The 27047-nt window shown below is 38.4% G+C and overlaps 1 protein-coding gene across 1 annotated transcript; it reads right to left on the reverse strand.

Annotated features, from left to right (window-relative positions):
* Positions 1–4862: 4862 nt before the first annotated feature.
* On the reverse strand, positions 4863–25619 carry pard6b (par-6 partitioning defective 6 homolog beta (C. elegans)). The gene is made up of 3 exons (XM_007911894.2): positions 25460–25619; positions 21487–21709; positions 4863–5889 (listed from the first exon to the last, which is right to left on the reverse strand). The coding sequence occupies exons 1-3, from the start codon at positions 25520–25522 to the stop codon at positions 5021–5023; spliced, it is 1155 nt and encodes a 384-aa protein (XP_007910085.1). The 5' UTR covers positions 25523–25619; the 3' UTR covers positions 4863–5020.
* Between the last annotated feature and the right edge of the window lie 1428 nt (positions 25620–27047).

Genomic DNA, 27047 nt, shown 5'->3' on the forward strand with positions numbered 1-27047 from the left:
AGGGCAAATGGACACCCTCTCCCCACTCCCCCAACAGAGCGACCAGACACATCCCCAACCACAACAGGGCAACTCGACACCAACCCCCCCCACCATGGAAAAAATAGACAACCCCTCTCTGTCTGTCTTGCCCAAACTTTATACCTCAGCCCGCAATCGGGCAGTCCGTCACCCCCGAACAGGGTAACTAGACGCCCTGTAGCTCTTCCACCCCCACCCACGGCAGCTCAGTGCTTTTAACGACGCATAAAACAGAGTCAGATCCATTCTTCGTCAGCCTTTATTTATCGTATTTAACAGTACGCATCGCCTCCATGCCCAGCGTTTCCAGCTCTCGCTTTCCCCATTTCTACACATTACACTTTGTACGAAGTCCGTGCTAGTGTCAAATATAAAGCCCAGAAGGATTTAAAGTGCAAAATTTTATTTTGAGGAAAAAGGATTGTACATAGATTAAGATCCTGCTCACAAGAGAAGCTATTTGAGGCATCTCAAACTACCCGAACAACCAGACTATCATCATCACGAAGGCCTTTGAATACCAACTTCATACTATCTTTTTCTGGTTTATTTCCGAACAGCTCAGACAGACAAACGAAAACGTTATGATTCCAATATGCAAGTAATTCAATTTTGCTCTTAACTTGAACACATCACATTCTGACATTCAACTATTTTACTCCCATGATACAAAATCTATATTGCAATGCGTTGCGTAGTGTAGGAAAACCAAACCTCAAAACTGAATGTAAAAGATGAAGTCTCCCCTCATTTTCTCCAGTTGTTACACAGTCTCTCGTTCTAAAAGGTAAAGTTTTTCTTTAGTGAGATCATATAAATGTACAGTGTATAGTGGTAAGAAAATACTGATATCTGTGCCTATTCTTTACAAATTGTTCTCATAAAAATCATAGTAAAAAATATTTCATTAAGAAGCCATAGTATATTATTAAACAAAAAGTTTAAACCCAGAAATTCTTTAAAACGCGGTTCATCTCTGTCGCTTCGAAGAGAAACTGGATTTATGGTTATAATTTTCACAGTATGGAATATAGACTATTTGGAATTAAAGTAACATGTCAAGGGAAACAAAAAGAAATCAAGAGTACAGTGTTAAAATATCACATCTGATATAATCCTAAGAGGTAGTAAATGAAACAAATGCTAAAACTACTATTGTCTCTGCAATTTCCCCCGTATTACCCTATCTAACCCCTTACAAATAATCCAAGCCATGACATTTTAAAAATTTGAGAAATTTGAAATTATCATTTCAAAATGTATACCGTATATTTTACGTAGAGTGGTTATTCAGAGTTGGAAGAACGCACAAATCATCCACAAAGGATTCAGCGGGGATATACGATTAAGACATGTAGTATTCCTAGTCACCAACAGAGGGAATAAGCAAAATGCACATCTTCAGATGTACTGCAAATTATTTGGTCCATTATCCAGATCTTTAATGGGCTCCACAATTTCTTTTAAGTAATTGTTAATGTACACGTTTGTCAGAGTTTGCACTCTTAATAATCCTTGCATTTGAGATAGCGTCTTATCACGCTGTTGAGACGTCTCAAAGCGCATCACTGGATATTGTAAAATGGTTTGACTGCTTTTGTGGGCTAAACGCAGCAGCCAATTGCGCACAGCAGCTTCCCAAAAACCATTATGGATTGAGTGACCACATTATTTATTTATTTATTGAATGGATTATTACCTCCAGAAAGCAATAATAATCTTAGGAATTTTGTGCAAAATAAAGCTGCATTGTTTGTTTGCAAGATGAGCAAGAAGTGGCTACTCCCTTCAACATGCTTTATTTACATCAGAGATACAGCCACAACTTGGTCCCATGTTGTTTCAGGAAGCCTGAAACCTTTCCAGTATACATCACTATGAATCAGGTCAAGTGCATTTTATCTACTAGAGTCCAGTCAGCACTTTAAAACAATTTCTATGTACTACTTGGTCACATTCACTTTCTTGTTTAAACATTATTTTAGAGGGGAACATTACTTTTCATTTTTAAAAAAAACATTAGCAAGGCCTACAAAAAGTAATATTTTTATCTTTTAGGTATAAACAATTGAAGCAAAGTAGAAGAAGGGCTACACTTAGTATTATATATAGTAGTGGTCATGTCATTTTAAGAGGTTATTTTTCCTTGCACTTTTTAACAGTGATTTCAGCGGTTTAAATCACAATCCTGGTGATTCACGCTGAGACTATCTTGAGGAGGTGGGTTGACCAGGTCTCTTATTCACACTTCTGCAATAAAAATGTCGACAGTGGTCCACATTCAGAAATAGGTCCTTAAAAGCTCTCGGGCAGAATCATTTTTAATGTTGTTAAAAGCTTGGTTATACTTTAAGAACATTAAAAGCTAGTGCTTTCCTCAGATCCCGTTGCCAAGATATTGGGAGCAAGTAATATAAATTCAGCTTCCTGCTCAGAAACCTGGATTGCTCAGTAGATAACTTTCAGCAGTATAAAAATCAGAAGTCTATTATTTCAGTGCTATATCTAGTTGATTACTCCAAGAACAATCTTATAAATAGATTTCCGTAATTCTTTAAACTACCATAAAACATCCAATGATAAATTAAGGTTTGCGCATGCGAGGAAACCATCCATTTTAGGTACAAACTCAATTTTGCAATGTACGTTTTAAATTTAAAAAGTATACTAATATCCTACTTAATTAAATGCATATTAACATTAACACCAACAAACCAAAACCTGCTTCATTCACCTAGTAAATTATTTTCACTTGCATTACGCCAAATAATTACAGAAATTGAAAATACAATAAAGGACAATGATTGTTCAATCACAGGCTTGATACTGCATAAATAGAATCAATTTGAATTTAAAAATCAGAACCCTCTCCAACAGAAACACATACACATTAAAATTTAGGGCACAGCCAAGCGATGGAACTTGTCGACTAGTTTTCTGGAGCTAGAATAACGTTGGCAAAATTGGTTTTATTCAGATAGTGTATTGCACCCAAGAAACCCATACCCTATCTGCACCTGTAAACACAACTAATGCCTCTTTTGTCCACTCCGAAGCAGATAATCTGACACGATTGACAGTTTGCAGAATCTCAGATTTTTCCTATTTGACATTGGTAGATCACGTGTGCAGATCTACTGGATGTTACTGGATTTTGTGCATCTAATATTAGATTCCTATTTTTAGACTATGATAAAAATCACATCTATCGAGACAATGGGAGACAAAGGTTGAGTGAGGAACAGATGCAAAAGAGGTTTTCACAAGTTAACAGCATACCGCAGAAAGCTTTAACACAAAACAGATTCCCTAGTGCAGAAGCCAGCAATTTTACTTCAATGAATTTCTGCACAAACTGTAATAAAAATTCCCTTCAATCAGAGGAGATGGTTGTAGTAAACAACATCTCTCTGGGACCGATCTGGCAAATATCAGCTAAGTTTGCAGTAATCTAAGGCACAAATGTTGAGCTAGTGATCTCAGTTGAACACATTCTGTAGTGCACAGTTACCTTAACATTCTTGTCAAGGTTAAAAAAATGCAAAGTTAGCTGATCTCATCCAGGACAGCAGTTGAAGTTCCCATGATAAGGAGAGACAGGGGTGTAGAGAGAAAAAGTAGGACAGAGAAACAGAATCCCTATTTTGCTCATGCGCACGCACATAATGTTGCTTCAGTGAGGTATTGGAAGGAGCCCAAATAAACTGTATCCCTATCAAGTTAAGCAGCTTCCAGAGAGGAAAGAAAATAGAAGAAAAACATCAAAAAAAAGGGAGAAACTGCCAACTTTTTAAAAAGAAACGCTTCAGAAATTTCTTAAACATTAAGCCCTAGAGAGTCTGGTCAGTGTTTGTTTTAATTAAATTAATTCCAGCAAAGAGTTGTATATTGGAAACATTTTTTAAAAAATAAACTAGTTCTCTGACAAGCTTTTGAAAGTTTTGGTTATTTACATCTTGTAATTTTTGTGCATAATTTTTAAAAAGTATCAGAAGAATAATTATGAGCAATTCCATAGTTAAACCTTCACTTTCAAGTTCAACAGTGGAAATCCAGCACAATTTTCTATTTGAAATTAGGCTCATTTCCAAGCACTTATTATCGTTACAGATGTGTACAATTCTAGTACAGCACATACATTTCAAATGAGCTAAAGTCAGAATTGTCTTTTGATTAGGTTGGTTTAGGGCACAGTTGCAAACTGGCTCCTTTTCACTCAACAATGCTACAAATACTACCTTGCATTGATGTTACTGGGGTTTTAAAAAATATGAAACAAAGAGAACTAGAATTTGCCAACTTTCAGCATTTAGGAATTCAAATGCTTATACACCAGAGTGTAAAGAATAATGCTCGATTTTGTGCAATTGTGTGATTAACATATGTGCATTTTAAAAAAAAGTGCCCAGTGGTAAAATATGGTTTACATGTATTTTAAAAAAGGCTCTAAATTTTAAAAGCAGAAAATAACAGGATTAAAAGAGGAATTAAAATTGTGGTTATGCAGAAGCATATTTTTGGTTTTCAACTACCACACCAGCAAATCAGATTACCCACAATTTATGATTACCCACAATTTATGATCTGAACAGAACAGAAGGAAATGTATCACTGTTTCTAGTTTAACGCACCGCAAACAATCAGATCCTAGTGTACTTTTAAAATAATTCTTACAGGTAAGTAAGTTGCCTCTAAAGCTATCGTTAGGTAATAGTAGCAATTTTAGGTCATCTTTTCCTATTAGTTACTTTTGCTGGGGAGGGGGGGAAAAAAAAATCACCAAAAATGGGTCCAAGCAGTAACATCTTAAACTAAACCATTCACTTTAAGCCTGCAATCCCATTGCAGACGTGCAAAAGTTAAAAGATGGTGCTGCTTGTTTCACATACAGAGTAATTTCCAAACCATAGCAAACAGCTACTGTACAGCAGAGCAATCCTATAAAATCAAAAAATGTCAGCTATCATTGGCACATTTCAGTAAGTGCAGACCCAGAAGCCTATAGTGTTATAACAGTGCCATCTTCCTCCATGCTTGGCCTATTCATTGCTTCCTTTGGTGCAGGATCCAATTCTGTGACAGCTGGTACTACATGCACAATTTCTCCACCACTGGCAACAATTTCTCCACCACTGGCAACAGAACCATTTCGAGTTAAACCATGATGATGGTCACTTTTTGTTAACGATGACATGCTAGCACTGGCAAACATCGACAACAGAATCTGCTGAGGCTCACCACTCCCTTCAATGACAATGTCACTGTCTTCATCACTGTCTTCCTCTTCTGCCTCGTAATTCTGCACAATGTGTGGTGACGTCATGTAAGCTGGATGGCTGGCACCGCTGTCAGTAGACTGACCTGAACTACCAGAAGTCCGACTGTTCCTCACAATGTTATTTCTTTGATTTGCTGGCTTCACAGTGATGATAAGATTGTGGCTGTTTGCAATCATCATATCGGTCACTTGATCAAGGCTTTTTCCTGACACCTCAATGCCATTCACTTCAAGTACTTCATCATTCACAGCTAAGAGGCCTGTGCTTTCTGCCAATCCCCCCTGCACCAGTCTGGAGATGAAAATTCCAGGTACTTTCTCAAGCCCATGAGATGTTACTCGGACACTGGAACCATCACGGATGTAGAATCCGAGTGGTTTCTCCGATCCGTGCTTGTATAGCCGAACTCTTCTATGGGTTTCTGGAAGAATATCCACATCAATGATGGAGGACACTGGGCGGAAATCACGTGGCAAGCTGATAGCAATAGGAGGTTTTTTCCGGTTGTAGTCAGGGCGCAGTACATTTGACAAAACATTCTTCTTCCGTGTTAAAGTGTCTGTCCCAAAGGCACTGTAGTCAGCCTCCTCTGCAAAAATAAAAATTACACACACCATGAGTATTTATCATGCTTACAAGATTCATTAGAACAAACGGTATTTTGTTATGGTAGCTTCAGAGTAGACCAACACCCAAAAAAATGGTTCTCCTTTAAAACTGAAGGAATATATGCTGCTTCAGTGTGACTCATTCGAGATTTTTTTTTGAAAAGTAAAGTCAAGTAGCAGCATGTTAGGAATCGGAGCACCAAAACTACCTCAAGCTAATAGTCCACCCAGAATATTGAATAACTTATTTTTTCTGGTAATATCTATTCAGCCCGTTGAACCTGCTTAGCCAGAACAATGCATGACACAATATACTACCACCGCTTCCAATACCATTTCCCTGTCTTCATCAGATTCTGTGATATTTCTGCTCCTCAGATATCTATACCTCGAATTTCTTAATCAATTCTACATGTATGGCTTTCTGAGACAGACCACTATTATTCCAAAGCTCAATCCTAAGGTTCGCTGTAGTCTAAAAAAAATGCTGGAACATAACTGCTGTAAAGCTAGTTGTGTAGTAAAGATTATAAGAATGCCTGAGTTCTTTAACACACTCTAGGTTTATTTTATTTTGCCTGTGTGTAGAATGCCCACTCAACACTTCCTCCCGTCTAATTGGAGATCTGGAACTCACCAATCAACTGCACCAGAAGGCTGCCACTCATTTCCATTTTATTCTACTGTTTAAAGGAATTATCCACAGACTTAAGAGCTTTGCACACACAGTACTATTTCTAGTTATTTGTATGCAATAATTCATAGTCTCATCGGCCACTCCTGGTCCCTGTGTTAGGACCAGGATAATAATGGGATGTCTTGGATGACTAAAATATTTTGCATCCAATGCAAACAAACACGTAAGTAATCACATTCTTTGGTTTGTTCGCAATCCCTCTACATTTTATGGCTATGGAAAATAAACCAAATATCACATTATTCTGTCCGGCGTGGAGGGCGCTATATAAATCCAAGTTGTTGTTATATTTGAGCTGTTGCACTTCAGGTAAGGGGAATAAAATCTATCCAAATTGTTCAACAAAGCAACTAATGAGTCAATGGATTGTGCACCGCTAGGTTTGGACAGGTATGCAATTTCAACTCATTACAAAGAAGAACAAATAAATTGAAATAAGAATGCAAATGGAAATTCTAACTGCAACAAAAGCTTATGTTTCTATTGTATGGTTTAGAAAACGGTGTACAGGTCTTCACACACAAGTCTTATTTTGTTGATGGGGAAAGCTGCCAAATTAAAAATAAATCCACGTACCCATAGAAATTTTCTATGTACTTTCACTTCATGCAAGACAAATAGATGGAAAAAAAACTATGGATCATTTATAGTACTGCATTCAGGAATCAAAGTTTTCTTCTAACTAAAACTTAATAGATCTTGACCAATTAAAAGGAACTGGATATAGTTTGGCAATCCAGCTCAATAGTACAATTCCACTCAAATCCATTCTATAGAATTCCATTAAAATGGCTCAATATTACAATTCCACTAGAAACCAATTATGCTGTAGATTTTTGTTGATAATGTACACACAAAGTAGATTCTCCTTACTAAAAAAAACACAGCAAGTCTGTTTTGTAATATTGGATGAATTTAAAACTGATCACCAGTATTACCTTGTGTGGGAATAGCAACAGCAGCTGGTGGTAAATAAAGTAGGCAGCCTCTTAATATGGGTCTATCCTTGACTATGCCGTTGCTGGTTTGCAAGCACAATCCCAGATCAACTCAAACTACACAGATCTTGTGACTTCTGCTTCTGTGGAGCTCATTTGTATTATCCTTGGGAATTTCCTTCGACAGTTCCGTACAGTTATATAATTACATTTTGTTGCACCAATTATGTTTCATTTAGTTTAAGGAATAATTGAGAGCTGGTTCAAAAAGAACCAATTCTCATGCAGCCCAAGGCTGTGATTGCCTAGAATTGGCCTTCTTATTTTACTGGGTGGAATTCAAGTCACCAGACATAGATAATTGTCCATGTGTAGTTGTTTCCAAAATCGCAACCTTTTCGGATCACAGTCCTTCCTCGATCTTTGGCAAGGATCTCCACTGGCTGGCATTGTCAAATTACATTCCTGATCTGTTGGAGCTGGATGATAGCTCAGTGGTAATCAGAGCCAGAACACTGCTACCTCTGAAGTCAGGGTTAATGTCAAAAACAGGCCTCTAAGCTAAATCTGTTACACTGTCTTGAATATCGGTTCTAAATTCAAGGAGTTTCTGCTTAGTGAAACACCTCAGGTCAGAAAATAGCATAAATAGGATTACACGCCACAGAAATCACATCATGTAGAAGTTTAAACAAGAACCAGTTTTCCCAGCTTGCGCAATGACAGACGTATCAGAATGTATCATACTGTATTGCTTAAAATTTGTATGTAATTTGTGCAATGTTCTACAACCACCCATTAATTCTTAGAACCAATTTTCATTAGTAATGGAAATGCAAAGCCAACTCTCTTGTTTCAATTTCCTCAACATTGGTTGTACAGACCCTAAACAACTCACAAACATTAAAATATGCAGTTGTGAACAGCAGAGCAAAGGGTGCTAATTCCAAGAATCCCGATCTTAACTGACTTGACTTTCATAGCAATGGTTTACTGGGAAGACCGATGTTTTTTTACCTATTTTACTGAGCAATGGTGAACGCTATACTTGCACAAAATATCTGTGCAAAAGTTCCAACAGTTTAAAATCTTTGCAAAATATCAGATGCAGTTGACCAGAAAATGAAAAGGTATTCTCTACATACATACATTATTATTTTAATAACATTGATGGGATTCTCCTCTTTCATCTTTCCCTCCTCCCAACTCCCCAGTTAAAACTTGTGTATGAAGATCCCGAACCAACTTGAAACTGATACTATTGAGCTCTGCTAAGCAATCCATATTTTTGTCAGTCAAAGGTAGAATCTGCGATAAAGAGCACGGAGTAGTGATGGAAGTAAATAGACAGCAAGTTTCTTGAAATTTGTACGTACTGCCAAAAAAAACTTTCAATATCTTAAGGAAAGAAGATAATAGACATAGTCAAGCTGCTGTGTTTGAAGGCAAAGGGCAACTCCACAGATTGTTTTTTTTTGAGAATGAAATGCACCGTTGGATTTTCTAGAATAATCTACATAGTATAATACCTCGGAAGAAGTTACTTTAAGCAGGTCATTGATGGCCAAGACCAGAACTATGGTATAAATAATGTACATTTATAGTACAGTGTCCTTCACGTGGAGTAATATCTCAGTATAATTTAGGGGTTAGGAGCACGGAAAGAGAGTTGACTGAAGGCACAGTCAATGGACAAGCAGAAAACATCGATTCCCCCAAAATCGCAAAGCAACTTATCAAAATAGTTAAGAGATCTGTATACAGGACTCAGTTCTAAATAGTTTGTTCTATTGCAAAAAATATGTACTTTCCAGGAACCCTATTGTACTCAGATACTTAAATCTATTCTGTTTTACTTAAGTGCACATTTGTTTTAAAGGACAAAAATTGCAATCTATGCTTATCTACATTCAATTGTTTTCATTCCACTTGACTGCATTCCAGCCTTAAACTCACATGTTTTTCTGCTTCTGGACTACACATTTGTTAAGTTCTCATTATCACAAATTATTCACCATAAAATTTTCAGGTCATGGTGTAGATTTTAAAGTAGTGCCTCCATGTTACAAGCTAAGCAAATTGGTGCATTAGTTTCTACAAGTTTATACAAGACATAAAAATGTAAAATGTCTGTACAAAGGCAGGAGAAGGCTCCAATCTGCAAAACAGCAAGTTTAAAAATGTTATAAAAGTAAACCGTGAAACTTAAAAAAAAAAATTCCCTCATTGCTGTAAGTATTCTGTGTAAACCAGATAATTTCCAATGGGCTCCAATCCTAAACATAATCATAGATTGGTGAACAATTCAGTAAGCTCTGAAGTACCAGCCAGAAAAACAATATAATGAATTGCTTTGAACTACTACTGGAAGCACACAGTATTAATTCAAGTGTAAAGATCCTTCAACAAGATTCAGTCTGAAAATATGAAATGGTACGTACAGTAGTGACCGCCTACAGATGAAATCAAAAATGTTCGAAGCAAACTGTAATTTAGATTTATTTCAAAGATGGAGAACAAAGCAAAAGCAATTGCCAATATATAATGCTTGTTCCAAGCCTCCTAAACAATGATATTTGATGCATAGACACTTCAACGTGCCAGGTAGCACTAGGAGCTCTTTCAATCTGCATTCCACAAACTATCCAAGTATCACAAATTTTTAAAACATGAATTAAATAGAGCCATCAATGCTAGAAATTCGAAAAAGCTACTTTGGTTTTTCTCAATTTTGTGTATTCATCCGTCAGCTTACTTCACTGTAAATCAAAAAGGGACCCAAGATTATGTCTACATTTTGAAAGATTATACCCTTTTCAAAACACATTAATAGTATTTGCGGGTGCTTTACACGCCTCCAGCCAATTAACATTGAAAATAAGAAGGAACTAGTAAGGTTCTGCTGCATGGTAATGTCATCAACATTTATTTAAATGCCGTCATATACAGAGAAAACTTGTGCACTATTTCTGTGCACTCTCAAAGCCTTTTTATTACTGATATAGGTAGGATATAAAGGATATCCTTTATAAATATGCACCTAAGAAGGTTGCATGCTTTGATCAGATCTCAAGTGGGTAGCTGTAGGGATAGAATTAGACTAAGCAGACTAAACAAAATAAAATCAGTCATAAGCCACCCATTGTGTAGAGACAAAAGAGTCCCCACTTGGCCAAGGAACCACAAGGCATCAAAAGCCAATGGGACTACAATCCAGCAGGAAACAAAATTAGAAAGGGGGGAGGGGGGGGGGGAGAAGAGAAAAAAAAATCAAAAATAGGTTCCAACTCATTTCTAGTTTTTATGATGAGCCCTCAAATTATAGAAAGGTATGGGATTTGGATTAAAATTCAAAGTACACTTGACTTCAGTTCAAGCTGTTGTATATCAGTACTATAACTTGTAAAACTGCTTGTGATTAACAGAATTGCAGTCATGTCTTTAGCATAGTATTCAAGTGCAACTGTCACGAAGCAGAGGGACCCAGTTATAATGCTGATTGTCAGATCCTTAAAAATCTAACCCGAAAAACAATTAAACATGATAACCAGTTTCACTGTACGTGTGCAGGCCTCTGTATCACCAGATCGTAGTGTGTAAGAAGCAACTAAAATGGTTGACTTCCTGGTCATTAGGTCACTATCGATGTTGCTTCTTGCATATCATGATCTGATGATACGGAGGCTAGCCTGTTTTATTGCACACGGTACAGTTTACTGCACTTGGCAGTAAAAATGCAAGATACATATACATTATCATCTAAATTGTTGAGGTACTCGAGAATCACTACAGAGAGCACTATTTATACAGTTAGGGATCATTTTAAAGCCATTGATCTCAAAGAGCAGCTTTGATATGCCAAAAAAAAATGTGCGCATAAAAAACTGAAATGATCCATAATTACATTTTTAAAGAAAAAAAAGCAATATGCATTCTAAACTAAGATAAAAGTTGTTCCCATGCAACATCCTGGATGTCAGACTTTCTTTTGGAGAAGCCGGCTAGTTACACTTAATGTGAGTGGAGGGAAAGGGGTTCTAACAGGATTGCCTTATACATCACCATTAGTAGCTGTTTACACAACTAAAGACAAACTTTGGGAAGCTCAAAACTGGTGAAGGAAACTAAATTTTGCACCCAATATTATACACTCAATAAGAGAACAGTTGTAAGCACCATCATTTATAGAAGAAGTTCTTTAAAAAATTCAAATATTTCTTTTCATTTAGAATGTAAGCTTGAAATTCTAGCTGCAGTTATTTTGGGATTTCATTTAATTTGTTGCACATTTCCTCCATCACTTACCAAGAACTCAGGAGTTGCCATCTGCAGAGTAATCTGATGAACATTCCTGAAATTTTTGCCTTTGTGATTGTTAATACCCCCACATGCTACAGGCAGTTTCTCATACACTGAATTATCCACCAAAGGGCGCCAAGCAAATTCTAATGAAGACTAATCAGTGAAACACCACAAGATAGTCAGCATTAACTATTTGCTTACGGAGTTATATCTATTTGTCTTTACTTTCAGTCTTAAACTGGAAAAAAAAATCATGGCTTTAAAGATGAAATTAGAAAAGTTTAGGCGATGTTGAATTTAATGGAGTTTTCACTTCAGTGCAAAACAAACACAAAGTACAGGATATTTTTTTATTCAGAGAATCCTAACCTCAATGAACTATATTCCAGAAAGCTAATTTTTTTTAAAAATCTTAACTGGTATTGTTTTTCATTCAGTGTGAAACACTTTCATTAATTCACAGAAAATTTTATAAATGTTTGTCGTTTTGCTTATCACAAGTTTCTAACTTCAAGGCAGAAAGGAAGAAAACTGTTACCAGTGTGAGGGGCCTTAAAGCCACAGCCATTTTCTTTAATAGAGCCAGCACAGGCATGGACCTTATTCTGTACTGCAAATTTCTATGGTTTGAGATTGTGGAATTAGTCTATTTTATATTTGAGCGCAGGCAGCTTCAAATCAACAAACAGTCAATTTTGCATGCACTGGGGTTTACCACTTCATTTTCTTTTTACCTGAGAGCCAGAAAAGGTCAGTAAAGACCACTGATTGAAAGTTAGAATGCATTACAGTGATGATAATCACGAAAAATATAAACATTCCCACTTAGTTTTGTGAAGCCACACAGAGCAGCCTGCATTATATTTAAAAGATGCAAAATAATTAGCATATTCTTCCCAGACTGTAACCTAGCTGTCAGCTTGATGGAGCAATATATAATAAATACAATTAATATTTAAACCAAGTTTACATCTAGTAATTTCTCAACATTTCTCAAACAAAGTAGTATCCACAAATAGTGGGTTCCATCCAGTTTTTAAAATCTGAATATTATTCAATTTAACTGGAAGGGAATTCAACAGTTTCAACAATTGAACCACTCAAGACATCAAGATTATGAATGGCATTTCAATGCTATCGGGAATCCAAAAGGAATTCTGAACTTAACAAAAAATGTAAACCTGCTAAAATACCTGGCTTGCACAGTTACAGTATGTAGGAAACATTATTTGGGAGATTGCTGGCCAAGACAGCGGGAGAAACCCACATCTCTTTTGAATAGTGCTGTAGGATCTTTAACGTCCAAGAAGAGGAAGAAGGGACCTCAGTTTAGCGTCTCATCCAAAGGACGATATGTTCGACAATGCAACACCGCAGCACTGCATTGGAGTATCAGCTTACACTATGCCATTCCAAATCCTGACAAGGGGCTTGAACCCACACAACTTTCTGACTCAGAGGTGAGAGGTTACCACTGAGCCAGGTTGACACACTAAATATATTACTAAGACTTCTTAAAACGGCAGCTACAAAATACCAAAACACTAACCTTCGGGAGGTCAATTACTATTGTTATTCAATCAATGCGATGATGAATGCAACAAGTGGCATAGTTATTAAAAGAATGATGAAGTCTTACAATAAGAATTCACCACAGTATTAACATTACAGTAGATTTGCATTGCATTTGTGGGTTGACCTCCCATTCAAACCTGTGGACATTAAAGATCCTACAGCACTATTCAAAAAGGCTCAGGTTAATTTGGGTTGTGTTCTGCATTGAAACACCATAGTCGCATCAATGAATAGAGGTTCATACTAATCAGTAGGGAATCACTGACATCAAACAGGGCTGGAAACCCTTGCCTATCTTCTCCCCTCTCAAAGAACAGACTGTAGGAACCATTCTCCATTATCCAGGCTAAAATATGCTAACATAGCCAAAGCTAGAACTGAATCTAAGAACTTCTTGGTGGTTCAATACCATTACACCATGCATTTTGAACTATAATATAGTTTTTAAATAACAAATAGAAGATACATGTGCAGACTAAGCTACAAAAACATACAATATATGGTACCAAAAGCTTGAGGAGACCAAAACATTTTACTGTGTATTTTCAGCATCCAGCACAGTAAATAACAGCATTTGTAATGGTAAACAAATCTCCATCAATTCTGCCTTGTTCATTTGCTCAAATATCCTGTAACATCTGGTTGAGTAGCTTTGCATGGAACGTCTTCTGCCACTGAGGATACCTGGGCTGTCCTTTCTGAAACTTATCTCACTGGCTTTGTTGACCTACAGAACACTGATAGGAGGTTGCATATAATCCATACTTCATGTCGTTCTCAGATTTGAACATCTACCAGTGAATTTGCTGTAAATCCTTTTCCCTACCCTCGTGAATGGATCAATTATACCTGTTCCTTCAGTGCCTACAAAACGTGAAAGTGAAAAATGGAACCAGGTTATTCTAAGGGAAAGAAAAATAATTTTGTTGGTCAAAAATGATAAATATAATGCAACATTGTGTAATAATCTTAGCCAATTCATCAGGTTTGCAAAAGCAAACAAACTATTGCAAATATTAGATAATTCGACTCAGTTGTGATAGTTGATTACCAGGACTCCTATTAATAAATACAGATTTTAATTGCCGTCTGAGCTGACGTTTGAACTTGTATGCATGAAGAAGTAACTTTTTTTAAAAAAATCTTAGCATGTACAATAACATGACTAAATACTTCACACTTTTTATTATTTCTGGACTGGGCTAAAAGAATAGATCAGGAGGGAGAATCAGTCTATCCAACCTAATAATGTTCTCTCTGGGAGATGGAAATTGAGCAACAGGGAGGAAACAAGAAAAGGAATTTAAATGGAAAAGAATCAGAACAAAACAATATTGCATTCTCTGGCTATTCAGTTTAAGTAGTAGACAAATTAAATAATTAAGTCCTCAAGCATGTTACAGAGGTTCTACCCCTTTCATAATAATAATCCTTGCATTTGATATAGCGCTTTTTCACATCTTCGAGATGTCTCTAAGCGCTTCAGAAAATACACTATAAAGTGAATTGATGATACATTTCTGGGCAAAACGCAGCAGCCAATTGCGCACAGCAGTGTCCCACAAACAGTCGTGGATTGAGCGACCAAAATTGTTCTTGTGTTTTTTCCCCATAAAAATGAGGGATTTTTTTTATCAGCCATGTGGAGTAAGGAAACTTGTCCAAGGTTTTGCCCTGCCGAGAATCAAACCCAGGTCTCTCGCTTGCAAGGCGAGTGCTCTAACTACTGAGATACAGGACTGCATAAGATAAGGGTTGGGCTTCTTCTTGAGTCCCTGATCGAACTACTGTATATAAAAATTAGCACTCTTTCAAAGCCTCATAAAATAGGATTTATAAACTCTTACTTACAACACTAAACCTATAAATACATCAATATTTCACAAAATAAAAGGATTTCAGTACATCCCACAGAAACATCTTTACTAAATGACCTCATATAAAAATATTGTAAACTAAAAACTGTTGGCTTCATTATCTATAGAATTTTCTAGCTCAATTTATACAGGCTAGACTACTATGAAAATTAATCATTTTCACTTAATTGAGTGTCAATTTCCATAGTGTTATGCAACTTAAAAAGGTAACAAAAGCACCAATTTCAATCCACTGAAGAATCAAGCGGGATTGTTCTGGCACTTGTGCCACTGAGGATAGCAAGTTATATATTAACAGAGACGCATTAGACTTTATATTTTGACCTTGCAATTATACAATGATAAATTCCTGAAAAAGTTCCATGCACACCCACCAAAAGCTATTCTGGCAAAGCTTCAAAAGGCAATGCAGGGGCTGCACACTCATAGTGACATAGAAATGAGTACTTTTTTTAAAAAAAATTATAAAGAAAGATGATTTGGCTTTCACTTAATTTTCAGGGTTGGTTGAGCAGTTAAGCATGAACTGAGAAACCTGAGCCCCTGTAATGGTCATTGTTGGTCACTTTTTTGTAAAAAGAGTTATCAATGACATCACTTACAGGACGCAGTATGTGCACACAACATGTAGGAAAGCCGCAACCACTACTGCGGATCCATGGAATACTCCACACAATCGTGAGGCACTTTAGAATGAGGTTGTCCTGTAATTAGAAGTTGAAGCACCAATAAACTAACATCTCTCTAATGCCACAAGAGCCTAGATCTCAGGTTGTATCACCTGCGCTAGGTTCACCTTTAGGAGTGAGTTTAGGTGGTCCTGTGTTTACATAGATCAGGAAGAAGACTTTGTGAATTCATCACTATGTGTGTTCCCAAATAACGAATCCACCTTCTTCCTTGGAAATCACTTAGATTTTCCAGACAAATAATCTCAAACTGAAAATTATGGTTTATTTTCAATTCATATTATTTACTGGATTATTTAATCTGCGCATTCCAAAATAATTTGCTTCACCATTCAGTGTTTTAAGAAAATACTACCTCTCTGCCAAGATTTTCACAATGTAAACATTTCTAAGGCTTCCAAGTAGCCAAGTTACTCAGGCAAAACTGGATGCCTTAAGAGAGATCCAATGATCAAGAGGTCTGATTTTCCCTGCAGAGAGATTGTCTGTCTCCCAACAGTCTGGTTGAAATTACAGTAATTTGCCATAAAGTTATGCTTCTAAGAGTAGCTTTCCATCTCTTCAAAGACTTTAGATACATTTTAATGTTCCAACAATTCTAGGGCATTTCCACCAGATTTCTTTAACAAATTATAACAATTTTTTAAAAACAAGTTAATTTTTTTCTGACCATAATTCATGCACTTCATTTTAGAACTGTTATTCCAGTTGCCAAACTGGAAAATTTAAGAACTGGCAAATTTAAGAACACATAGAAGCAATGTCCTTTCCAGATGGCCGATTCATTTACAAGAAGTGAGTCCCAGCTAACTGGCTATTCAAAACAATTAGGCCAAATGCCATTTAATCAATCATTGAGACACCCCCCCCACCCCTCCCTCTGAGAGAGGAGAGAAAGATTTCAAATAAACAAAATGGGTACTGATGCACAGAATTATTTTGATTTTAAGATGGGCACACATTAAAGATCTGCATTGGGAATCAGAGTCAGGAACACCATTCTAAAGAAACAATGGTAGCAAGGTAAACTAGACAGTTAATTAAAGCTTGCTGCTTTGCTCTAATGGGTTTATCTACCCTTTTAAAAAATATGAAACTGTACTGATATATTTGAACCAACTAGATTACCTGAAGGATTCATTCCTGTGTTAATTCTGTGTATAAAGACATTCAAAAAACAGTATAGGTTAATATGAGCCTGCAACAATTTTGTAATGTACATACAAAACAAATCTTCCCAAATAAGCTTACCAAACAAATCCACCCTTTAAAACCCTTGACATAATTTGGCTGCAGGCATCTTTTGTAGAAAGACGCAGTGTAATGATCAGAATAATATCCTTCCCCTTCATCCATTCACCTCCCGCAAACCACGAGTGACCAGTTAGAGACTGTTTGTTGCAGCATTTAAGTAACAGACTGTGAGGAAAAGCTACTTTACTTGCAATCCATGTTATGCTGATTATTTTAGGGAGGATTCTGCAAAATCTACGCTAAAGCCTCAGGCATGCACCTGTGCATTTAAGATATCAGAGACAGACGAAGGCAAACACAAGGGTCTAGACCACTGAAGAAGTTAGTGAGCACAAACTGCTGAAAGTAAGATTAGATTAAAATGGAACAAAAACATGGATAGAAAAATATAGTACTGAATGTTGATCAGGCTTCATTATAACTATAAAATTGTGCTTATAGTATTTGTTCCAATGCCTTGATTTATTTTTGCTTCCTCCATTTTCCTATTAAGCACTTGTAAAATATTTGGGATTTTGTTTTCATTCCACCATGCCTGACACTAGTTTTCATTTCTTGTTTCAGAACACCATGACAATATATGCTGCCAACTATACAACTATACAGGTTTTGAGATACGAGTCAAAATATCTACTGGCATTGGAACTCTAAAATGGATCACATGCCCTTTTCAGCAACCATTGTAGATTATGAATAAATATTCAAGAGGATTTTACTGTAAATGTGAATTTCTAATTTAAATTGGGATATTTATCAATACAATTTTGAGATCTGATCTCAGATTCTCATTAATAAGGAAGCACAATCTTCTATGTAATCTTTAGAATGATTGCTTAAAGATTTTGGCAGACATGCTTTATTGCTCTGCCCCTAAAAATCAATGTTATTACATAGATTTTTGCTCCCATTCTGCACAACGGAATCACGTATTTGGGTTTTATTGTGCTTTCTGCTTATGTTCTCCACTGAATGAGATGCAAAAATCAATTTTGCTCAGTCTTCTCTAAATTAGTCGGGATACACTACAAACATTTAATCAATCGGTTAATATGCAGTAATAAATAAAGCACCAACTAGACTATCCTCTGCAAAAAAAAATCTAATGGGGATTAAAAGCGGCATTGCAGCTCTAGTACAGGTAAGCAAGTTACATGGCTCCAAGCAACTCAAGTAACATGAAATCAAGTTAGGTCTCCACAAATAATTGTATAAAACAACCACTTCTTTGCCAATTTTTTCAAATTAAAGTTAGACATTAAGTATTGAATTCAAATAAACCAAATTCTTAAACAGTACAAAAATCAGATTCTCTACATCAACCTTTGGGAAGATATTGCATAAATAAATTAGGCTAACTACAGCCACGAAGAATGCTGTACTCCTCAAAAAACTCAAGTACATTTTAGTTCATAATCAATTGTCAAGTAAGATTACACAAATAAAGAAAGAGGAACACAGCAATCGTTTAAATAGCACCAGCACAAAATTGCCATTTTACATTGCCTAATGCTTATCTTTCTTTCTTCCCCAAAAAGCATCCAGGCAAAGCAAAAAAAATTATGAGTTAAATACTCCTCAGCAAAACAGAAAAAGCTGTTTGCCACCTACCCACCCCTATTGCTGTCATCATCAAAAATGTCCAATATGTAATACTCCACCACCAGTTTCTAAGCAAAATGATTGTGCTACAAAATATCCATTTTTAAAATTAAATAAAATACACATCATATGAAGGACAGTACTGTTTTCATTACATCGATCAGTTGCCTTCAAAAATCATGAGTTATGAGATTAGCATCACTTCTGTTAAATACTCCAGCGCTTTGGGACGTCCTCCCGATATGAGAGGCGTTCTACAAATGTAATTTTGTTGTTGTTATGCACAGGCTACCATAAAGGTGAGGTGCTTGGCAATGGAATGTTAAATCAAGTCAATCCTGAATCAGGCACTTCCGCAGTACTCCAGGGCACTGCTGATGACAGACCCGCTAACCTGATCAGCAAGGTAGGTAGGGCAGACCAGTCACTAGGAGCAAGGATTCTTCCCACTCAGCTCCTGCTAAACCTGCAAGTCAAAGCCCTAAAGGGTAGGGTGCTCTCAATGGCAAGCCATGAGAATTTAGCTGAACGTACTCATGGGTCTCCAAGGCTTGGTTGTTGACAACCAACATCTAATATCATCTGGAATTAGATAAGCATGGTGCGTTCCACCAGGGAAATTTCCATGTATAGGCGGCATACATATATGGAACTCTGTCTGATTGGAAACTCTGCATGTGCTAAGACACCCTGCTGACCAAAATAAATGCATGATATACAAGTAATTTACTGTACATAACAGTAGATGCTCTTACTTTAATGCAAGCACATCATAATACATGTACTCCCAGTAGTCTCAATACAACATTGATTTTGCAACTGTAGAGAATATATTTGAGCTTTTTCTAACCTTCAACCATTGGTCATGAAAATAGTTTTGTTCTGATAATTAGGAAATAACAACAACAGAAACAAACAGTGTGCATCATTCAGTGCTCCTGTAATCCTCTTTGTAGAACTTATTGTTGACAAAGTGGCTTAAGTACGACAGGTCATATGGTTCCTGAAGCTGCTTAATACATAAAGCTGGTGCTCAATCTTAGCATATGTGCAACAGCTGTGTCACAATAGTAATTATCTACAAAGAGAATTCCTGTTACATTTGATATTCTTATAAGATACCTTTAATGTCACATTATATACTTAAAAGTCCAACAGATCATATCCTGCATGTGTGATACAATAGTTTGCTGAATCAATCCTCCCAAGTTATCTTAACAGAAAGTGACTCAAACGAAACCAACTTGGGTAGGTCACTCACAGATTGTATATTTTTGCTGAATAATTACAACCTCATTATTGTAATACCTACGTAAGTAGTCAAGTATGGATCAGGATTTTCTAGAACAGTGCAAAGGACATAGATTACCTGGATGCCAACAACATAACTAAGCCAAGAAAAGCTAGTTTTAATTAGCTGGTGAAGTAGGTTAAATCAACCTTGCCCATTCACACACCAGCTAGTTACAAAGCACGACTAGCAGACACATGGAAACCCACTGCCTATCTGCTCTAAAATGAAGAATATTCTGCTTATGTAATCTTAAAACAAGGATAACATAGGTATAATAATTAAGGTAAATAGTGAAAGAGTAGGAAAGCGAGATTGATTAATTCCTTAAAACAAGTCTCAACTGCCAATCCCAGATAGCTGTAATACTTAGGTAAAGCAATCTGAAATTTGCTAAACGTGCCGGAACATCCTACAACTCCCAATCATACTTATTAATAAATATTGTTCTTAAAACGTAGTTAAAGAAGGACATTTATGAATAACCATTACAATTGACATACTTAAAAATACTGAGTGGCCCAACAATGCGTATGATACATTCTTTAAAATCTCAGCTAGTTATTTTCCCCTACACCATAAACAGAATTCTACAATTGGCTCATGGTCCATCAAACAGGATTTTCATTTAATCATTCTTCAACAAAAAAAACTTACGCATTTCCTCCCTATACACTAACCCAATGTAGGTGTTTTCCCAAATTACTGAGAATTCTGATAAATGTCATGTCCAAAACATTCCCAAGGTTTCTCCTCCACATGCCGCTTGACCTGCAGTGGATTTGTAGCATTCTGTTTTTATTAGAAGTTTTTTAAATAATGGATACAGTTTCAAAATCCACTGTGACTATCATGTATCAGGTTTCAAATTTTCAGTGCAGCTGTTGCAAACAAACCTTCATGCCATTCATACTTCAATTGTTCCAATCAGTCTAAGAACCTAACATACATTTGTTTATTTTGTATTCAAGATATACACCCAGCATAAAAATGGGAAATGCTATTTAGTTACATTTCTAAATATAATCTTTAGTGTGCTAGTCAATGGATTAGCTTTTCATTAATTTATCACCAATTACAAGACAGCATTAAAAATGTTTAGCAATAACAAAACTCCTCATTCCAGAGGTCTTTGACTAAGGGCGTAGTAGTCTCACTAACCTTGCTCTCTGTACGATTACTACATTTTGGGAAAGGCTGGTCATTAACATTCTTGCACTATGACTCCATTTGTTTTAAGGATTAAAATATGTTTGCTCTCTTGCCTGCTTTGAACATGACTATAGTTTGTACTCCCCATCACTGGAAACTAACCAGTCATATCAAAACAGTATCATTAAAGACGAACAGTCTTACCTTTTCTTTGTATAAAAACCCTGAGTAGTGGGTTGGCTGTCTTGATGGCCTTAAGATAGTTGTCATCATTATTTATTGGCAACAAGTCCCCATGAATATCAGCGTAGCCCACTAAAACATCCGCATTTGGAATCCTGTGGACATGTTGCAGTAATCCATAAAACTCTTCAAATTTTCCAGGTTTTGATCGATCCAGAGCGAAACGTCGAAATTCAGCCCCAAACTATTAGTGGAAAAACAAGAAGTGTTCAATTAGCAACATTTTAGAGATGAACATGTAGAATTCTGACAGAATTCTGACAGCTGGTAGAAGTGTGCATATGAATCTGTGCTTTTTGGAACACAATCATGCTGTTCTACTCAATTTTAAAATGTGCACTTTGTATATTTTAGAATAACGATTACAATTCTGGGATTTTTTAATTAATGCAAATTTGAATGCAGTAAACAATTTATTTACTTCTTGTAATAGTCTTTAGTCCGGTTTAAATTAGTTTTCCCTGAAGTCAAACGTGTTAAAATAGAATTTAATTTGACAAATATCTTTGGAGAAAACAGTCTGAGTAGTAATTTCCAGAAGAAGGTATTTAAAAAAAGTCAACAATTATCTACTTAAACAATCTGCCATGACTATCAAGGGCACCACTCACGTAAATGATGAATATGCATATTCTATAATTATTTTATCTACATTGTGTCTGGAATAAAATTTCACATAAAAATGTATGAATCAGTTGGTGGGCAAGGATTTTGACGACTGTCAACCAAAAGCTGACATGAAGAAACCAATCATAGTATAAGTTTCACTGGAAATGGTTTACATTAAACACAGTCAATAACACAGACAGGCTTTAGATTAACATCTTAGTCTCCACTTCAATTATAATTTCATTTCAATCTACATTGGACGATCACAACTAATAACTCCAGTCAGAAAGCACTTGTTATAACATCCTCCCTTAAGTTGACCCAAGAGAAAATATGTCCATTTATTTTTTGAAAAGCAGAATTACAGTTCACTTCTAGGTTTGGTTAGCCATGTTGCTCAAATCAAGGTGTATGGAATCCTCCTCACCCTGCCTTATGAGCCAACGATAGTGTTCAAAAAGCAAACCCATCCCTTATAAGGACAGCTCTGTCACTAGGATGCTTGCAAGGTGTAATGATGAGCAAGACTATATTAATGCCACAAAGTATGCAAGATATTCATCATTACAATTTTAGATTTTGTTTTCCAAACTTGTCTGGAAAGACCTCACCGCCACCAATATTTCATACTCAAGAATGAAGTATTGGTGGTGGCGAGGTCATGAATAAAAAATCACATAAAAAATTGTCTTCATTCAAGACTAAAGGATATTGGCTTGCGTAGGATTCTTCAACTAACACTTCACTGCTCTCTGTACCTATTTTGAATATTTTTACATTCAATACATAAAATGGCATAATTAATCATTTCACATCAAAGTAAATCCCACACAAAAACACACAAGAAACCCAATAATGAAGTGGGAAAAGCACAAGTACAATCATTCAATCTGTGAACATTATTTGATTCATGCTATCACTATCAGATTAGTCTGTTTCAGGGCAAAGAATGTTGTAGTCATATCAGTCGGGATCTTAACATTTAATATGATTTGCGCAAAGTCTGAGTTGTAGGCAAACTGTATAAATCGTGTAAAATACGATTTAACTAATAATCTTCACGACGCATGCATAATTCAATGCAGCCGCTAAGTGGGCATAAGGTGACTGGTTGAAACTATGTTTCCCGTGATTTAATGCGTCTTGACCTGCTGAAAGGGTATTGAATGGCGGGAAATTAAGTTCTTAAGCGCTTGTGTCGACGACAGATCAAGATAGCATTTCCTGAGATTCAATGCAGTGAGTGCAGTAAGTGCGCACACGTTAACTGGTCAGCGTGTCATTTCCTGCAATTCAATGCAGCCGGCAAGTGCAGGAGTAATGAATTACTGTAATTGCAATATAGGTAACATCTTGTAACTGCTGCCTGATCTGGAAAAGCATCTACTTCTTCCAATTCACCTTTTTACAGAGGAAATTTAATTAGACTGAGCTTTTGAAAAATTACAAAGTTAAAGAAGTGCAAATATCGTTCAAGTAAAACAATTTCAAAAGATTATTCTACCAGCACTAGTAAGTTCAAAATACAATACAAAGTTTGTCTTGGCATGGTTGGTATGACAATCTTCATTTTTCTTTCTCCCAGTGTAGTCCTCAAAAGGGTCAAGATATAGTCCCAAATTATTCTTAATTATCGAATTTATCACCTGAATGGGTGTCTTCAAGTTACATTCAGTAATTAAGCTTAGTGGTAGAGTACGATATTATACTGCATACTGGTAACACCTCTCTCAACAGATTCTGTCCACCTCAGACAGCATTCCTTTCCTTATTCTATAAAGATTTAAGACACTGGACCTGTTCAATACACCACTGCATACAAATTTTGAAACAAATCCTTTCAGGATATCATACCAGCATTTGTCGATTGCTAGTTTGACAATACAGTAATACTGTAGGTACTTGTAAAGCCAAGAAATCCTAAAGGATATTTGTTCAATTCCAGGCAGAGGGCGAAACCTTGGGCAAGTTTCCTTACTCCACACAGATCCTAATAATAATCCCTTCAAAAAACCCAAAAAACAATAATAAATTGGTCATTTTCAATCTACGACTGTTTGTGGGACACTGCTGTGCGCAATTGGCTGCCGCGTTCGCCCACAAATATACAGTCAATTCACTTTACAGTATATTCTGTGAAGCGCTTTGGGACGTCCTCCCGACGTGAAAAGCGCTATATCAAATGCAAGGATTATTATTATTATTATTGTAAGCAATCATCTCTTTCCAACAACAGACTACTAGACTGTTTTTTTCAATGCTCATTTGATTACTTTATAAAGTTCAACCTTTTCATGAAATGATACTAAATGGTTTCAATGTAATACACGTGCTGCTTAAATAAACATGGTTTTGTTTGCAAAACATCTGACTAATAAGTTACAATTTGCAGCTAAAATGTTTTGGATGAACATATACACAAGGAAAATAGTGTCCGTCTTTCAAGTAAAAAGCTTTCCCAACCCACCTCCGGCGCAACAACAACAAAACGTATTATACAGTGTTAGTTATTGTTTGGGGATCGGCATTTACGTGTACTACATTGTACACGGAAGAGTTTTGGNAAAAATATTTACCCTTCACAGAAACATTGAGCAACGTTGTATCCAGGATAATACAGGATGACCGCAGTATATAATACAGTACAGTCCTGATACCATTAATCACAATGTCTAAACGAGCCTTGGGCGAGAAATGACGGTATTTTTGTTTGGTTTTTAGATAACAGGGTAGATGCCACGACTTTTTTTTTTGGAGGGTGGGGGGGGGGGGGTCACCCTGTACGACCAAGCAACAAGCTACCAATTAATAGGAGGAGGGTAGGGGTGGGGGTGGGGGTGGGGGGGAAGAGCACAGAAGGAAGGGATCCATCAAAGTTTCTCTCCCAAACTACGTGACATCTGTCAGTTTCTCAACAAAACACAGACACACACACACACACACACACAAATGATCCGCGATTGGGGGGGTGGGGGGGAGAGACACACACACACACACACACACGAGAACAACCTGCTGTTTAAAGACAGACAGACAGACACAGACAGATCGAAGTGTAGTCGAAGTGAAGGCACTGAAAGTCGCTGTAATTTTTTTTAAAAAAAACCCACCACCACCACCGCCACCGCCACCACAGGCCCCGAACCGGAGGGGAGGGGAGGGGGAAAAGGGGGGGAACCGAAGACCACCCGGTAAAGAGCCGCCAGGCCCTGGGCTCCCCTTTACCCCCCCACCCACCCCATCACCCCCACCACCCCTGGGCCCTCACTGACGGTCGGACAACCCGCCCACCTTTACCCTTACCCACCCACCCGTCCTCACGCACCTTGCTCTTCACCTCCACCGTCTCCAGGCCTTTCGACGGCGTCCGGTGGTGAGTTTTGATCATTTTCGGGGCAACTTCAGCCTTCAAAAGCCGGCGAGGCAGAGGCAGACCGACCGACCGACCGAGCGACCGCCGCGACTCCTGCCTTCTCTCCCAACCCGCCCGCCCGCCCGCGCGCTCCCCCACCACCACCACCAAAAAAAAAGAAATGGAGGGAGACGGGACTCCCACACACCAGCGAGCGAGTGAGTGAGTGAGTGTGTGGAGTGCGGTGACCCCCGGGCTGGCGGGCAGGTGGCTGAGCCCCGGGGCGGGTGAGGTGGCGGTTGGTGGCGGTTGCTGTCTCCGCCGCTCGCGCGCCTCCTTGACGACCTGCGGACTCCGCACTTTGTCACGCGCTGACGTCACCCTCCTCCCCCGGAAACCCAGCCTCGGTTTCACCTGTCAGTGTGTGGGTGTGTGTGTGGGTGTGAATGTCTCTTCATTGATTCACTCCCTCCCCACACCCCCACCCCCCGCCCGTACGCACGCACGCACGCACCCACCCACGCAGCCGGGCGCTCTCGCGCGTGCGCGCTCACCTCACCTTCGCCGCCGGCTCCCGTCGCTGGGGGGCGGGGACTGTTTCCATGGCGTCTCCGTGGAGACGCAGGTGCGGCTGGGAGCCCGTCGCGCGCGTGCGCAGAAGCGGAAGGGGCGGGGCGGGGAAAGGGGCGGGGCCGTGCCTTGCCGGAGGTGGGGATTGAAGTGGGAGGGGGTGGGACAGAGAGGGAGGGATGATGGGGAGGGGTCAAGGAGGGCGGGGTTAAGGAGGGAGGGGTCAAGCAGGGAGGGAGGGGTCAAGCAGGGAGGAAGGGAGGGATGAAGGCAGGGTTGGTCAAGGAGGGAGGGCGGGGTCAAGCACGGAGAGAGGGAGGGGTCAAGGAGGGAGGGCGGGGTCAAGCAGGAGGAGGGAGGGGTCAAGGAGGGAGGCGGGGCAAGCACGGAGAGAGGGAGGGGTCAAGGAGGGAGGGAGGGGTCAAGAGGGAGGGCGGGGTCAAGCACGGAGAGAGGGAGGGGTCAATGAGGGAGGGCGGGGTCAAGCACGGAGAGAGGGAGGGGTCAAGGAGGGAGGGCGGTGTCAAGCATGGAGGGAGGGAGGGGTCAAGGAAGGAGGGAGGGAGGGGTCAAGCAAGGAGGGAGGGAGGGGTCAAGGAAGGAGGGAGGGGTCAAGCAAGGAGGGAGGGAGGGGTTGGGTGATTGGTCACTGTCAAGCGCTCTGGGGCGCTACCCTGCGCGAGGGCTGCGATATATATATGTGTGTGTGTGTGTGTATAAATGCAAGTTGTTTGGGGTCTGAGACCCTGACCGTCCGGGCCCTCGGGACGTCCTCCCGACGTGAAAGGCGCTGAACAAACGTCATTTTGTCGTTTGTCGTCACTGTTGAAAACGGCGCCTTAATCTGTGTCGAAAGGGCCTCAGAAAGCACTTCAACGAGTTTTTTTTTAAAAAAAGAAAGGCGCAGTGACTGGACTCGGAGGCGGATTGATTGTTTTGTGACGTTCGCTTTTGTGATGATAAAGAACGATTCCGCCAATGAACAAAGGAA

Source organism: Callorhinchus milii, unplaced genomic scaffold, assembly GCF_018977255.1.
Source record: "Callorhinchus milii isolate IMCB2004 unplaced genomic scaffold, IMCB_Cmil_1.0 Scaffold18, whole genome shotgun sequence".
Lineage (NCBI taxonomy): Eukaryota > Metazoa > Chordata > Chondrichthyes > Chimaeriformes > Callorhinchidae > Callorhinchus > Callorhinchus milii.

Coding starts and splice junctions, on each gene's coding strand:
- pard6b (XM_007911894.2), bottom strand. CDS start 25,522: ATGATCAAAACTCACCACCGGACGCCGTCGAAAGGCCTGGAGACGGTG. Junction 21,710..25,459: donor CGGTGGAGGTGAAGAGCAAG/GTGCGTGAGGAC, acceptor TTCCACTAATAG/TTTGGGGCTGAATTTCGACG. Junction 5,890..21,486: donor GGTTTTTATACAAAGAAAAG/GTAAGACTGTTC, acceptor TTATTTTTGCAG/AGGAGGCTGACTACAGTGCC.